Genomic DNA, 16,292 nt, shown 5'->3' on the forward strand with positions numbered 1-16,292 from the left:
GCTTCCAAAGCGTCCCGTCAGCAAAGCTCTAACCTGGACTTGAGCCAACGTCAGTCACAAGAACGAACTGAGTTCACTACTACGAAAAAAATGTGTGCATAATTCGCAGAAGCAGAGAGACGGGGTTCTCGCCAGCAAGGCAACAGAATGAACAAGCCTCGCTGCAGGACTTTGCGGGATGTGTGACGAATGCACGATCCTGTCTGGCACGGTCAACAAGGCCTTCAAGAAGAGCGAAATTTCAAATGCCATGGACGGCACCAAAAATGAATACTTGGGACCATTGCGAGCGAAAAGGAGGCTTCCAACAGCGACAATGAGCAATGATGATTTTGGCAGCCAGATAGAGAAAGGTGAGTGATGCAGTGGCGCTGTTCGCTTTATTATGACATTAGAGCAGCTGCAATAAAGGCTGGTTGCACCAAGTGAGAAGAAGATTGATTTCTTTATCGAAGTATCAAAATATGGTGCATGTTACAATCAAAGGCATTTCACTTTTTTCTTTCTGACCGTGAAAAACGGTTGTGCATTTTGATCGAGGGAACGTTACAATCAAGTATATATGGTATGTCCCGATTGACAAGGAACCACATTTACTGTAAAAACCCACGTATAATACGAGGTTTTTTCCCATAATTAGCATCCTAATTTTCCGCCTTGTACTATTTGCGGATCCGAACAAAAATTTTCGAAGTTGCTCGAAGTTTTGGTTTTGTTTTTGCGGCGCGGCTACGGCTTGGCTTTGCTATTGGCGCGTGGCTAGGGCTTGGCTTCATTACTCTCGACAAACGACGTCACGGCGCCGTTTCTTTGTTGATCCGTTGGGTGCGCCGGGGGGTCGCGGTGTGCTGTGTGCCTGTTGACAACGCACGTGCTAGCATGTAAGGCACGCTTCGTGAAGTGTATGATATTGTTTTGGGGAGCATGATGTCAGGGTCTCAAAAACAGTACTCGGCTGCTTTCAAGCGAAAAGTGATTTTAGCTGTGGAGAACATCGGCAACGGTGCGGCCGGGAAGCAGTTTGGTGTCGTCGAAGGGAGCATTCGTGGATGGCCACGACAAAAAGAAGCCCTTTTCGCGTGCAGCGGAACGCGACAAAGCTTTCGCGGCCACTTAATGGTTGTGTAAACAAACCGTTCAAGGATGCAGTCAAGCGGTGCTACGCAGAGTGGATGCGCTCAGGTGAGCCTGCAGTGACGCCAACCGGGCGGCTGAAGCGGGCTTAAGAAGCGCGGCATCTCGAACGCCCTCGATGGCACAGAAGATCAGTACATTTGGGACGATTTGTCGGACAAAGAAATGTCCGAAGAAAGTGACGGAAGCGGAGTGCGGAATGCGATTTGAATAAATGTCTTCTGTGCATGAGCTTGCATCACTCGTATTATATGCGGGTAAAACTTTTTTTTCCCATTTCGCGTCTCTAAAACTTCACCTCGTATTATATATTCGGGTTCATATTATACGCGGGTTTTTACGGTAGTTCCAAATAAGCAAACAATCTTGTATACAGCAGTTTCTAAGCTAAAGATTGAGTGTCTTTAAATCAGCAGCGCCTCATGAATCTCAAAAATGATTGGCAAGAGATTTACCTTGCGGGCTTGACAGCTCTGTTTCCTTGTAAATACAGCTCCTCAGCTTGTAAGGGAAAAGCCCCTGATGCACAGTCAATGCTGCAGACAGGATTAGTTAACAATGCACATTTCAACCTCCACTAGCAAATAATGTGACCAGTGTGCATGCTACAATCCGCTTGGTGGTGTCTTGGTTTTTGAAGAAAGGATATGGCACAGTAATTTTCTCAAATCTCGGTTAACACCTGAACTGCACCATAAGGGAAGGGAGGAAGATGGCAGAGAAAGAAGAAAGAGAAAGAGAGAAAGAGGTGCAGTAGTGGAGGACCCCGAGTAATTCTGACCATCTGCGGTTCCTTAACATGCACTGACATCACACAGGAACACCATATTGGGACACTTTGCTTACTCCTATGTCCCCGCATGTTAACCAAGGTCAAAGGTCAGCTCATGGCAAGACTTTCCTGCTCCCAACTGCTCTTTATGCCCACAGGCAGGATCCTAACTCTGCCTTGTGGTGCTCAATGAGCAACTTTGGGGCAAACACTCCAACACTGCTAGTTACAGGTGCCACGGGCATGAGTGGAAAATTTTGCGACAGAGAACACTTCGCCTTTAGCCCAACTGGCTTAAAGCAAAATCTGAGCCTAAAAGAGCAAAAATGCTGTTCAAGCTTCACACAAATGTAATGCATGCGAATGGAAATCACAGAGGCACCAGCTGCTCTGGAAGTTGGTGAACTGAGCGCCTCTGGCACTCTAGGTCCAAATAAGGACCATTGGCAACAGCTGTGTTACGCTCACACGATGCAAGCCCAAGTGTGGATTTTTACTGCACTCTTGTCCGAGCACACTATACTACTCATGGACCATGGCAACATGCTGTACTTTTAGCCCTTGTCCCAAGAAAAATTACTGCAGTTCATATGGCAGTGGAACATAGCAAACAGAAACAGGACCGTAATCACACGTTACAGTAAAACCTCAATAATTCGAACTCGATTACCAATTCGAAATCACAGATAATTCGAAGAATTTCTGCAGTCCCGTAATTTCTAATGCAAATTTTACTGCATAATCTGAAGTGGCAGCCCACACCAAGCCGGTTAATTCAAGATCTCATGTGCTGCACGGGAATCCCAGATCCCGACTTCGCCACAAACCGGTAAAGCGACAGCCCCTCGCAGCCGCGAGGCAGCACCACAGAGCACTGCTGAGGCATGATATGCGAAGTGCCCCCGCTTCAATACTCCCAGAGAGGGCGGCCACCCTATCCCAGCACAAGAATCAGTCTATGGTATGGCTTGCGGACAGCCGAAACACACACCTATGCTTTTGATCTCCATTAGTTTCAGACTCTATCCTTGTGATCGCATCATTAAGCGCTAACTGCTTTGAGTTGCAGCGCCATGAATCCACCACGTGGGAAACTACAGTTGCGGTGGCGGAACGATACAGGACAATTTGGAGTCAACTTCTTTTTGGGACAGCAGGGGCTATGAATTGGGGGGCAGACTTTTATGTGGCGGTGTATGGCAATCGCAAAGTGTGTCCAATTTAGGCAGCACATTCCCGCAATTAAATATTGACTGGGTTCCATTTTTTTTTTATTGCTGCATTCGGTTAATCTGGATATACCTAGCGGTCCCAGTGACTTCGATTTAACAAGGTTTTACTGTATATCGGTCTCTGCTTTCTGCGCTTGCTGTTTTGCTGGCAGCACAGTCTGCAAGATTTATCAAAGTTCCATTGAATGCACGCTTTACTGCAGTGACAACTGGTGTGAAGCTGACGTGGCACAAAGCAACTTCGCTTTTGGCTTCATCTGGTGTTCACAGAGAACGATAGATGCTGTGATCTTGTTTCTTCCTGTCTGCAGTAGGAAAAGGTGCCATGCACAGCGGCTGTGCATGGGTGTTTGAGGCACTCGCATAATTACTAAAACCCAACTCCACAAATGTTTTTTCTGGCCAAGACTCTGTACAGCAGTACTGGTGTACATTTTGATGGTAATTCCAGTTTCACTTGTATTAAGCAAGTTGCAGAGTTGTGTTCATTTATAAGCAGGGCTATGATGAGGAGGCTTGATTGTACCAGCTAACAGTCTACTTACTGTTCATGGAATACGTTCAGAGGCAGATTTATCGGTAACTTTTGGAGGAGGTAGTCCTATCTGCATAATGCAGTTCAAGGTAACACTACGATTCATCTTTCCAGCGCGCATAAAACACACGGACAGTAGGGTGGGAGAGAAGATGCTGGAGTCTACTCTCGCTCTGTCCATGTGCTTTATATAGGCTGGAAAGATGAGTCATAACAATGTTACAAACCACCAACTAGCCCATCTGTTTACACTTAGCAATTGAAGGAATTTCATCAGGGTGTCTCGAGAGAGGGTTTTCGTGGTTTCCTCAAATAAAACCACCCCTCCCTTAAATCGGCCCCTGAATGTGTTACTGCAGTAAACGGGTACAGGTGTAAGAACAGTCGATGTAATAAAATCCCTAGCAAAGTCCATTCAGATACGATTTCAAAAATAAGTACTATGCGGCCTCAAGATATAACTCTCAGCAAACAGCAAAGGATGCGATTATGCCATCTGCTCCTATAAGAAATGCAAGGATTATGCTCAACCAAAGTTCACATGCTAAGCGCTTCAAATTTTCCACAAGGGAAACAATGCCTAACAATAGAATCCTTACCTTTATACATTGGAAGCGGCAGTGCTTGAACACTGTCATGGGGAACTGTGCACCTTTAAAGAGAAACAGGCATCAGTGCCAGAGCCTTTAATATAAAATCTTTCTTGAAAGAGACCAAGATGACAAAATTTCCAGTTTCAGAACAAAGCCTACTTTGCTTCTGCCCAACGCTCTCCTTAAAACCTAGGGACCACAACTTAACACATTTCAAAGCTTGAAACTACACACGCAAGTTTACACAACGCCTGGCAAGGTCAGGCCAGAGCCAGGCCTCTCACAACCCAGGAAGAGTTAAGAGAGCTATATCTTTGCAGGCTACTTGGAGAGCCACAGATAGGCTTCAGTAATTTATAGATCCCAGGTATCCATTTCTATACTTCACAGTTTGCAACCACCATGCAATTTCTGGACTACCCGATTGCTCACACACTCACATCTTCCCCAGCTTTTCGATAAAGACGGTGATTGGCCCGTCGTTGGGCTCCATCTTCTGAATGTGAGCGTGAAACGAGGCACTGTGTCCTTCCTTGTCATTGGTGAGTCGCACCTGCACAAAAATTGGTCAAAAATTGAAAAAAAAAAAACAGGCAGTCATTGATGCAAACATAAATGATGAAGAGGCAGGCTGCTAAAAACGCCAACTCTTTATTAAGCAGACTTGTGCCCACCAACAAAATGAAACTACTCGGTGGCAACGATGCCACCCAAGTAAAGATCAGAATGGCCATTGCTTTACACTGCACTCATTTAAAGCGATGATGAACTTTCAAGGTAGTATGCCTACAGCATCGTGAACGATACAGAACTCTGCAAAACCTGTGGCACACAACTGCGCTTGTTCCCCAGCGATGTGTTGCCCATGGGCAAACCCAAGTGATAAAATCACATGCTGGTGGCAATAAAAGAAACAGAAAAAAAGCATCAAGCATAGCAAAGCTTTATGGCAATAAACTACAGGCAAAGCTCTGTTTGATGAGAAGAATTTTTCACTTCAAACCTACCTGCTCTCACCAGATCATTCAGTGAAGCAAAAGCTATTTTTTTAAATCTTTTTTTATGCTTTGCACTTTCTCACTGACCGTTGTAGTGATGAGCATGCACAACCGAAGAGGATATGGACGGTATTCAAACCGCACCTTACAACTCACCAAGCACTTAACTCCGGGCTCCAGATCAGGTGTCACAAGCAGCTCAGAACGAACTCGCTCTGCAAAGTATGCGAATACGAATGCTTAGCAATGAGACTATTATTATTAGTATAGTAAGACAAGGTTAAGCACTTTTAATGCAGTACACTAATACAACACTACATGTCAGGACTATTGAAAAGTCATTTGTCAGGAGGTCTTTTCTTACATCTTTTCTTACGTTTGCGAGGGTTTCGGCAATTTACAAAAAAGGAGATCCGAATGATCTAAACAATTACAGGCCGATTTCAGTCTTCCCGATTTTTTCTAAACTCTTCGAACAAGTTATAAACAGCAGACTGCTAAGCTTCTGCAATGGGAATAAAATTATAGCTGAACAACAGTACGGTTTCTAAAAGCACAAGTCTTCAGAAAAGGCATTGGTAAAAATTAAAGATAAAATAATCGATAATTTTGAACAGAAACTATACACACTAGGGGTATTTCTTGATTTTAGAAAAGTTGGTTGGTTGGTTTATGGGGTTTAACGTCCCAAAGCGACTAAGGCTATGAGAGACGCCGTAGTGGAGGGCTCCGGAAATTTCGACCACCTGGGGTTCTTTAACGTGCACTGACATCGCACAGTACACGGGCCTCGAATTTCTCCTCCAAAGAAATTCAACCGCCGCGGCCGGGATCGAAACCCACGTCTTTCGGGCCAGCAGCCGAGCACCATAGCCACTGAGCCACCGCGGCGGCGATTTTAGAAAAGTGTTCGACACTATCAAGCACGATATACTATTGGATAAGTTGTGCAGTGTTGGTATCAGAGGCATCTGCCTCGAACTTTTAAAAAGTTACTTAACTAACCGGTCACAATATACAAATATAAGCCACGTTAAATCGAAAATAGGGTGCACAAAGTTCGGCGTTCCGCAGGGTTCGATTCTTGGGCCACTACTCTTTTTAGTGTACATCAACTATATAGTCAACATACCAGACACACCATGCATTATTCTATATGCAGATGACACAAATATAGTTTTTTCTGGCACAGACCTGCGCGCACTGGAAAGGGAAACAAATAGCTGGCTTCTGAATCTTTCTTTATGGCTCCAGAAAAACAAGATGGAATTGAACACGATAAAGACTAAATATATTATTTTTCATCCACGGAACAAACCCATACACCACTTGCCGTCTACAAGGTTTCACGACGACATCATAGAGCGAGTCTCTACACATAGTTTCCTCGGTGTTGTGTTTCAAGAAAATCTGAACTGGTCACCTAATGTACAAAAAATCCGATGCGAAATATTAAGATCTATTGGAATTCTATGCAGATTTAGAGGTTTACTACCCAGCTCGTTAAAGAAGCAATTATATTACACTCTCATCCATTCACGGCTATATTACTGCTTGACCATTTGGGGAACCACTACACAGAGCAATATGGTTAGTTTGCTTACTCTCCAAAAAAGAATTGTACGCCTTATTGAAAATGTTCCACTCAAGAGTCACACTGCACTTCTTTTCAGGAAACATCAAATACTAACCGTGAATAACGTAATGAAGAAAAAGTTAGCTATGGTTATCTACGAAAATTTAAAATGCGATGCGTATACTTTCACTCAACAATATCTCTCCAGGCAGCACAATTATGATTTCCGCCACACAATATACCAAAAAGAAATAATGCGCACGAGCTATGGTTCACAGAAACTAACCAACCAAATTGCAGATCTCTTAAATCACCATCCCATAATTATATCTATCATAAATGAAAGCAAGTCTGTAGGTACATTCAAAAAGAGTATTCACAAGTATGTATTGTCTCTACATGAAACATCTTGTAATGTCCCAAGTGCTTGTATTTAAAAGTTTTGTCTGCAGTTCATATGTTTACGGTAACTTGAAATGTACGTCCTTTATGTAGCGAATATGTATTCTACATTGTATTCTTTGTATTGAAACATTCCTTCTTGTCATGCTTTATGTGATGTGTCACACCTTGCAGGAGGTTGACACCTAGTCAGGCATGTTGTTGCCTTTTTGTCAACCTCCTTGACAACTGTATCATTGTCAAAATAAACTTCAACCTTCAACCTACATCTAGAGCATAAAACAAAAAAAAGAAAAAGGAAATGCCATTGCCACATTAAAGGTGCTTAAACGTTTTGTCATCAATGCTTCCTTTTTTTTTTTCCCTTCATGGGCCATGGTGGTGGCAGCCTTCCACATCATCACACTGGACTGCATTCATCTTTCAAACTGACCATGCGCTTAAGAAGAAGAAGAATGTTTTTGCAAAAGACACTGGCCAATAAAAAAGTTTCCCTATTCTTAACTGCGCTCCTCCGCAATGCACTCTGCCCAATGAGTGGCAGGACGGCCAGTTTTCCAAGCGGGAAATATATGTGCGATTCAAATATTTTTCGACGTAGGATATGTCGCCAAAGTTCCACAATTACCAGGTCAATGTATCCTAGGTCATAAAATGCACGAATTGAACATATATTTCTTCCTTGGAAAACTGCCTGTACTCCTATTGAGAAAAGCGCATCATGGAGAAGCCAACTTTAGAATCAGCAAACTCCCTTATTGTAATATTCATCTAACCCCAGCATTCCTAAAAGGGCTACAGACCTCCAAAATGTTGAAGGCAGCACCGCTGCTTTCTGTTCTTATTCAATCATGTCTCTAAATCTCTAAAGCAAAGCACACTGAACTCTCTTTCACTGAGAAGAGAGAGTATTTTTCATGCTGATTTCCAAATAAAAACAAATTACAGGAAAACTTTTTTCATGTGTAGGTATATCTGCTAAATGAACAGCTCTTTCAACAAAGTGATAAATAAATCTGACAACCACATTACACACTAATGTAAGCCACACTTACAACAACCAGCCCATGGAAATTTACAAGGACAAGTTTCATCGATTAATAAAAAATTTTGCCACAGACAAAGAAGAAATGGATTAAGAACAATTATCATTCAACAGAACATCTCTAGACAGATGAATTTAGGCAAAGTTAGCCTTTACATAAGCCTTCCTTGTGGCAAAGATTTTTCTTTCGAATTGGAAAATATCACAGACTCCGCAGAGCACAATCAACCTGTCCCAACAAAGCTTCAAACGGGGCTAAAAAGTTTCAAAAGTGTTGGTCTAACACCATTAAACTCGCGAAGGGTTTAGCGACTTAGTGGCACTCTGCTTCTTTACGCATAAGTAATAGAGACAAGCCCAGTGACAAGCAGTCCACATAAGTCAAATGAACAGAAAAGCTACTGTTTGTTAAGGATGCAACTTTCAAATCCTCAAAAATAGACAAAAAAAAAATGGTTTTAAAAATTGCGATATCCACTTGTATGCATTGTTTTTTTTTGTTTTGTTTCCAGAGTTTCATTGCTGAAATCAACTAGGAAGTACTCTAAAAATTTTTTGCGAAGCTCGATGGCTGTGCATAATGGGGAAATGCCTGCACAACGGGCGATTTTGTCTGTTATAGTTTTTGTGTCTAGATACTCACCTGGCAGTGCAGATTTCTTCACAACCATTATCTATTTTGACCTCATTTATTTTGCTGCACTCCTAGGAACATAGTGCAGGTCAAGACATTTTGTTTTTCAAATTTTTGAATTTTAGATTTCTAGCATGAAATTTTTTTTTTATTCTATCTATGTCAACAGACACTGCATCGAGAAAATTCTAAACAAAAATTTGTGCTTCAGAAAAAAAAATTTTAAGAAGGTCTTCACCTGTAGCAGACATCGAAAGGAACGCAATGAGCATTGAACCAGCCTTCTACAATATTTTCTTCACTGTGCAGCCTTTTCATATGATCTGGAGGTTTTGTTAAAGTCGTCATAAAACTATTTCTAATATGCTCAGAAATTTCATGTATTGTTACCTGAAATTAAAAAAATGGCTGAGGCTTAACTTGGTTAAGCCTGGAGAATGCGAAGCATCATCGTGTCGCGTAATTTGGAGGCGCACAACCACAGCGACGGCGCGAGGTGGGCCCCCGTTTCTCCACTGTCGTGACGTCATCGTGTCACGTGGTGTGACGTCATGTATCACGTGATTTTGAGGCGCACAACCACAGCGACGGCGCGAGGTGGGCCCCCGTTTCTCCACTGTCGTGACATCATCGTGTCACGTGGTGTGACGTCATGTATCACGTGATTTGGAGGCGCACAACCACAGCGACGGCGCGAGGTGGGCCCCCGTTTCTCTACTGTCGTGACGTCATCGTGTCACGTGGTGTGACGTCATGTATCACGTGATTTGGAGGCGCACAACCACAGCGACGGCGCGAGGTGGGCCCCCGTTTCTCCACTGTCGTGACATCATCGTGTCACGTGGTGTGACGTCATGTATCACGTGATTTGGAGGCGCACAACCACAACGACGGCGCGAGGTGGGCCCCCGTTTCTCTACTGTCGTGATGTCATCGTGTCACGTGGTGTGACGTCATGTATCACGTGATTTGGAGGCGCACAACCACAGCGACGGCGCGAGGTGGGCCCCCGTTTCTCTACTGTCGTGACGTCATCGTGTCACGTGGTGTGACGTCATGTATCACGTGATTTGGAGGCGCACAACCACAGCGACGGCGCGAGGTGGGCCCCCGTTTCTCCACTGTCGTGACATCATCGTGTCACGTGGTGTGACGTCATGTATCACGTGATTTGGAGGCGCACAACTACAGCGACGGCGCGAGGTGGGCCCCCGTTTCTCCACTGTCGTGACATCATCGTGTCACGTGGTGTGACGTCATGTATCACGTGATTTGGAGGCGCACAACCACAGTGACGGCGCGAGGTGGGCCCCCGTTTCTCCACTGTCGTGACATCATCGTGTCACGTGGTGTGACGTCATGTATCACGTGATTTGGAGGCGCACAACCACAGCGACGGCGCGAGGTGGGCCCCCGTTTCTCTACTGTCGTGACGTCATCGTGTCACGTGGTGTGACGTCATGTATCACGTGATTTGGAGGCGCATAACCGCGGTGAAGGGCTGAAGTGGTAGCTAAAGTAGTATGCTTCGCATAAAAGAAAAAAATGCTGAGAGCCATGCCCCAGTTAAGTAGTGATGAAGCTTCGAATCACTGCCCCAAATCATGGTCGCCCTGGTCGGACCAAGCACTGCACCACGAGTCTAGAATCACATGCAATTCCTTGCAGCAGCTTTCACCTAATATACGAAAAGCTTATAGCAATTGCACGTTTTCCGACATCTGCCCCAAAGGAAACTACAGTGTTTGTTCTGGCTAGAAAGTCCTCGGCTTATCACTACCTATTTGGTTTGATACCAATAAGGGCAGGTGCAAGAAAATAGAAAAGAAACAGGCAGAAACAGGCTGGCCACTGCCGCCAGAAGCAGCGTGTGCCCTCCTCCAGAGGGAGAGGGAAAAGAAAGAATGTAGAAAAAGAGAAGGGAGAAACAAGATTCCATGTGACGACACAACACAAAAACTATGGCAAAACGGTGCACAGAACAATATGAAAGATACAAAACTTAAAAAAAAAAAAAATGGAATCGACCACTATGCATGGTACAAAAAGCAGGAACTGTAGTACAATGGTGGTGCTCTAGTAGATGATGGAGACATACTGTATTAGAGTGGTAAGTTGGGCTGCGTTGCCAATTTAGCACTCTAGTGGCAAAGTGTCAATATATTGCGTGCACCTGCTGTCTTCTTCTGCCATCCTTGTTTGTTAGCACAGTACCAACTTTACAAGGTGATGGAGACACCAGCCAACTTGAGGAGCAATAACCATACAGCCTCAAGCATCAAGACCGTCACTGAAGTTGACGTTACACTGCTGGACACAAAAGCACAGCAGTAAGGTTTGCTAACTGCTGTTTAATATTGATCACGAACAGTACAGGTGGTCCATGTGCACCTAAAAAAAAATAAAAGTGCATGCAACCTTATGCAAAGGCTTGCTGCTAACTGTGCCACCTACCTTTCTCTGCTTCATTCCAGAGGTCGTATTCAACATTTCTGTAGATACCAGGGTCCAGAGCCTTGGCAACTTTAAATGGGAATGGGGGTATCTTGTTCGCCAACGCAACCATCACTTCAGATGCAGTTGCCTGCAAAAAGAAGGCACAGATAACAAAACGAAACAAACAAAACATAAGGTGCGTCGTACCTGTTCTTCCTCTGACAGGACATTGGTCTCTGTTCCGAACTTGACACTGAAAGAACAGGAAAAAAAAAGTTATCACTAGACACACTGACAATGAAGCACTTGAAACAATTCCAAGATGCTTCATATTTTTTAGATTTGTAATATATTCAAAAAAGTGCTACTAGCGCAGAAAGTAAATAACTTTTGCCAAAAGAAGTAAGTCAGAAGTGAGATGGAAACCCAGCCAACAAAGCGCATCTACCAAGCAGCGCGTGTGTGCTATCTAAGAAAAAGCCCCATAAGTTGCCTGCTGACTCACAATACACAATGGATTCCAACGTACAGGTAGAAGCAATATGGCCGGGAACACGGGAGTGCATGGCCTCCACACGTCATCAAGCACTGCCACCAAGAGCCGGCAAAAATTTGAGCAAAAGCACACGACCAGTAAGCATGCATGGTCAGCTCCTCCTGGTGCCACCCATTCTCGGTGCCTCTCAGCAGCAGTCCTTCACAAAGCAAGAGGGGGCCACGTGCTTCTGTGTTCCCTCTAATATTGCTTCTACCTGTACACCGCCAACAATAAGCAGGAAGGACCCGAGAAAACTCTTTTAAACAAGCCATTGCACCACAGTCTGAGCCCACAAAAGGAACCTTCAGCAAAGCAATAAGGTTTGAGTACACCCGTTACCTTTCCTTCCATTGGTCAAAAGTCATGTTCTTCTTGTGCTTGAAGTATGCCTTGTCATAAAGCATCTTTGTGACTGCCACGTCAACATCATCTCCTAGTTCAAAAACTTTCTTGTACAGAACCTCGTACACGATCGCTGTAAACAAGGACAAACCACAATTTTGCACACAAATAAAAGAGGTGGTGAGAGGAGACTCGTAACATTTCCAATACTCACACTGGCAAAGGGCTGCAGCACCAAGCTTTGACTTTGGGTAGACAATGTCATAGTGGTTCTCCTGTCTGCAGCACAGCATCACCTGTGGAAAGCACAGGGGGAAAAGTATTAAAATTACAAACATAAAATAGCCCTGATGAGTTCGCACCACATCTTGGTGGCCATTTTCTGTTGCGTAGTATGGATCCTTGCATGGCCTGTCGAATATCAGAAAGTCTCTCCTGAAAAGAGTAAAAAAAGAATTAAGGAAGAAGCGTATGAACTATGAGCACAGGAAAAAATAAGGAAGAAAAGGCTGTTGTGGAATTCAGGACATAGCAGCAGAATATCTAATCACACAGTGCTTTCAATGCTAAAATGAGCCTCACCCTGCATATTCAAACAAGAAATTAGTGTCAGCCACTCAGAACACAAGCAGCGCACACACCACTGAAGTCAGAGCAGAAAAACATCACAATAAATCTATTTTTTTGTTCCCCACCTGTAGACTGCAGACATTGCATGCATCTCCATGTGGCCTCCCCAGGCCTGAAAAAAAAGTCAGCATTCATTGCTCTCCGAAGTGGTATAAAAAATCGTAAGCCTGGAATGTGGCATACAATTTACTTGCCTTCGGATTTTCCATGTTCGATGCATACATTTCGAAGTCCGCCACTATGAACTGAAGCAATAATGAAAGGCAAAAGGGTCAATTAATGAACCCATCAAGACCACTTTCGATTTCCCTGTGCGCAACCACAACCAATATAAAGGCGATCGGAAATTTCGTGTCAGCCAACCAAGATTATTTACTTTGATGACCTGGTTTCTACAATCACGCTCTCGTATGAAAGTGACGGGTCAAGTTAAGGGAACCACGGGAACAGCTATGCTCATATATTTTGTTCGGCTTGCAAAATAATCCACGTTAGAGCTCTTTATTCCGCGTAACTTAAGCCTAAAGCTACCACCTTACCTTCATATTGATTCTGACCTTCCGTCTGCCGTACGCCTCCGGATACGAATACAAAGTCTCAACAATACCAAAACGCAGCACAGGCTACTGCGTTTACATTCATCGGGAAGATATCTTAACGTACTGCGACTAGGAAGATCGGCGCGACCACCGTCATCCGTGGAAAACTAGGATGCGCACGAATGGTTCCGAACACTTAATTTTACTACTACCGTTCTTTAATATGCACAAACTGTGCAGACGTCAAGAGATAACGACAAGGGTGAGACAGAACAAATTGAAAACCCACCTTTTTATACACATGACTGTTCGCACGTATGTGCTGAACACAAACACGGCGTACCACATCATGGAACGCCTGTGTGTCGTACACCTAGGCCATCGATTAGAAAAGAAAACATTCAAGTAAGCTAGCATTGCGACAGCTATCATTCGAAGTAAAAAAACTCTGCTCCGTCAATATTCAGGCGCAGAGATGTTGCCGAAGGGAACTGCAAGGTACTCACGTGCTCAGAAACTGCTCTGAACAAGCAGGAGCCATCCCCTGCGATCTGTTTTCTCCAATATCCCAATGAGTCGAGATACTCATCCATCTGCGGAAGTGCACCCTCGAGGCAAGGCATGACATAAAATGATGCTTTGTCGAAGCTTGACAAGACGACCTATAATCAAATGACAATGAGCGAAGTTAAAACCTAAACTTCAATTTTCAGGCGTGCATACCGCTTTGAGACTCCCCGCCTGAACGAGGTACTGTGTCCCTCCGCGTATGAAACTAGTTATGGTCACTTATTTTAGAAGACACGAAAACTAATTGTTCTGAGCACATGTCGGGGCTTCAAAGTGGCCGAAGTACGCAATACTCCAAGCAGTTCACGTCACGTGAGACAACAAACTCACTTCCGCAATGCAAGAACTACTTTCGGACGCTCCACGAACGCCTCGTGGGACGCAGAAATCAGCTACGCCTAAAAAAAATACAATTTCGCAGCCTCTACTGCGCACTGCGCTTCGGAGGGTCACGTGGTACAGCGTGGTGGACACAGGGTTGGATTCATAGAAAAATGGTTGAACTCCACTTTCTTTTTCAGATCAGGCACGAAGCGTCAGAAGCTGCTTATTAAACGCTTTTCAGCGACATTCAAGCCTACTTGAACTTGTGTCATATCAAAAACAGGGAATATTCATTTTGTCTAGCTTCTACATTTGGTTCGCGAATAATCTTTGTGAAAAACAAGAAAATAATGGCACTACAGTATCAGTCAAAATCCGCAGACAGCGTCCCGAGACGCTGTTTATTTAGAAGGGTGCTGCTGGCGCGCATTACGAATAAGTGAGCGAGCGGGTCGTAGTTTTTTTTTTCATATTTAAGACCACACAGAAACTGAGACAGGTAGTACACATATAAATTATAACAGCCTTTAATTATTTATTTTTGCTAAACGCTTAAAAGTCGGCCTCGGTGGCGCATACTTTTGGAGGTCTGGAGTTTCAAACGGCACACACATAATTAGGCCAGCGCGGTGGTATCCGCTGCAATTTCAACGGCGGTACCACTTCGCTGTTCTTGTCAAGGGCCGCGTTTAGCCGCCATCGAAACGCGACCGCCGTGGCCGGGTTCGAGCCCGGGTTCTCCGGCTCAGTAGCCGAGCGCTCTAACCACTGAGCCACCTCGGCGGGTAGAAAATTTTCGTAAAACGGCATATTTTTGCGTTCTCGCAGTCATCGAAAGTCGGTGGGACGCGCGGTAGTAACACGCCGCCAAACGCTTCGAAACGCCTCTCGGACGCTATTTGCGCGTCTGCGTCGTTGGGGACGCTGTGCGCGCGTCTGTGCCGTTATTTATTGTAAGGCAAGGCGTGACAGGCAGAAACGGTGAAAACGAAAATTAGTGTTGAGGGAAGGAAGCTCACAGTAATTATCTCATATATCGGTGGATACCGCAACCGTACCGCGATGGAAGGGATAAAGAAAAGAGCGAAAGAAGGAAGGGAGAAAGAGATGTAGTGGAGGGCTCCGGAGTAATTTCTACCACCTGAGGAGGAACTTTATTAGACCGAAGGGTGTTTAGGGCACGTAGGCCCTTGGGCTACCGCACAACCCCACTGTACTCAGACGATCATGAGTCCATGATGGTCTATGACTTCGGCGGCTGGGTGTGTCCGGGTCCGCGGAGCGCAACAAGGTCTCCCATTCCTCCCAGCTGGTCAGGTTCTCCAGGCCTCACGAGGGGGATCCGTCGGGCATTGGAAGAGGATGTGGGTGAGGGTGGCGAGTGGATGAGTGCAGAGAGCAGATGGGGTGTAGGCTCACGGGTGGATCCGGGAGAGAATATAGGGTGATGAGAGGGTGCGGGTCTGAAGACGTTTCCAGAGGAGCTGGTGGTTGTTATCCAGGGAGGGTTGTGGTGAGGGGTAGAGCTGACGCGTCAGCTCGCTGAAGGTGTGCATGCGCTCCCGGAAAGAGCCCGGCTCGGAGTCCCTCGCCATCCGGTTTAAAAGACCATTATAAGGACATTGGCGGCATCGTTGCCAGGATTACTGGTGTGCGCAGGCATCCAGATCAGATCCGCATGGCGGGTCGGGTACGCGGGGAGCGAGTAGAGAATGTAAAAAAGGCAGTCTCGTGTACTCTACGCCTCGTGAAATTTAGGAGGGCGGTTTTGGAGTCGGTGGTTATATAACGGGCTTCCGTGCGTAAGCGCGAGCGCTATCGCTGCCTGCTCAGCGGTTTCTGGAGTGGAGGAGGGTGGGAGGCGAAGAGTAGCAATCGGTTGTAGGGTGTGTTCTACAACCGCTGCTGCTACTTCAGGACCCGTGCAGTCCGCGTCCACCCATACGGCGTACGGTTTCGACCCGTGGCATTTGTGAAGCGCTCACGCAAGGG

At 45.2% G+C, this 16,292-nt stretch overlaps 1 protein-coding gene and 1 long non-coding RNA gene across 4 annotated transcripts in view; one reads left to right on the forward strand and one right to left on the reverse strand.

Moving 5' to 3' along the window:
• LOC149372244 (uncharacterized) overlaps nt 1-7,746 on the forward strand; it is a 43,233-nt gene extending 35,487 nt beyond the window's left edge. Inside the window, exon 3 of the long non-coding RNA XR_016286983.1 lies at nt 7,631-7,746. This is a non-coding gene — a long non-coding RNA (uncharacterized LOC149372244). The remainder of the gene's footprint in view (nt 1-7,630) is intronic.
• The window catches only part of LOC149372245 (uncharacterized), a 48,244-nt gene extending 33,855 nt beyond the window's left edge, over nt 1-14,389 (reverse strand). Inside the window, exons 1-14 of one of the 3 annotated variants that reach the window (XM_089566661.1) lie at nt 14,307-14,389; nt 13,913-14,068; nt 13,696-13,779; nt 13,062-13,112; nt 12,933-12,979; nt 12,600-12,672; nt 12,452-12,533; nt 12,235-12,370; nt 11,565-11,610; nt 11,376-11,505; nt 5,421-5,479; nt 4,707-4,819; nt 4,273-4,325; nt 1,590-1,670 (exon numbers count right to left, since the gene is read on the reverse strand). In XM_089566661.1, coding sequence (XP_089422787.1) covers nt 1,590-1,670; nt 4,273-4,325; nt 4,707-4,819; nt 5,421-5,479; nt 11,376-11,505; nt 11,565-11,610; nt 12,235-12,370; nt 12,452-12,533; nt 12,600-12,672; nt 12,933-12,979; nt 13,062-13,112; nt 13,696-13,779; nt 13,913-14,029 — 1,072 coding nt within the window. In that variant the 5' untranslated portion in view covers nt 14,030-14,068; nt 14,307-14,389. The other 2 variants (XM_089566660.1, XM_089566662.1) reach the window with 2 other exon arrangements.
• Nucleotides 14,390-16,292: the final 1,903 nt, after the last annotated feature.

The sequence above is a fragment of the Amblyomma mixtum genome, chromosome 1, assembly GCF_055824585.1.
Source record: "Amblyomma mixtum isolate Tamu chromosome 1, ASM5582458v1, whole genome shotgun sequence".
NCBI lineage: Eukaryota > Metazoa > Arthropoda > Arachnida > Ixodida > Ixodidae > Amblyomma > Amblyomma mixtum.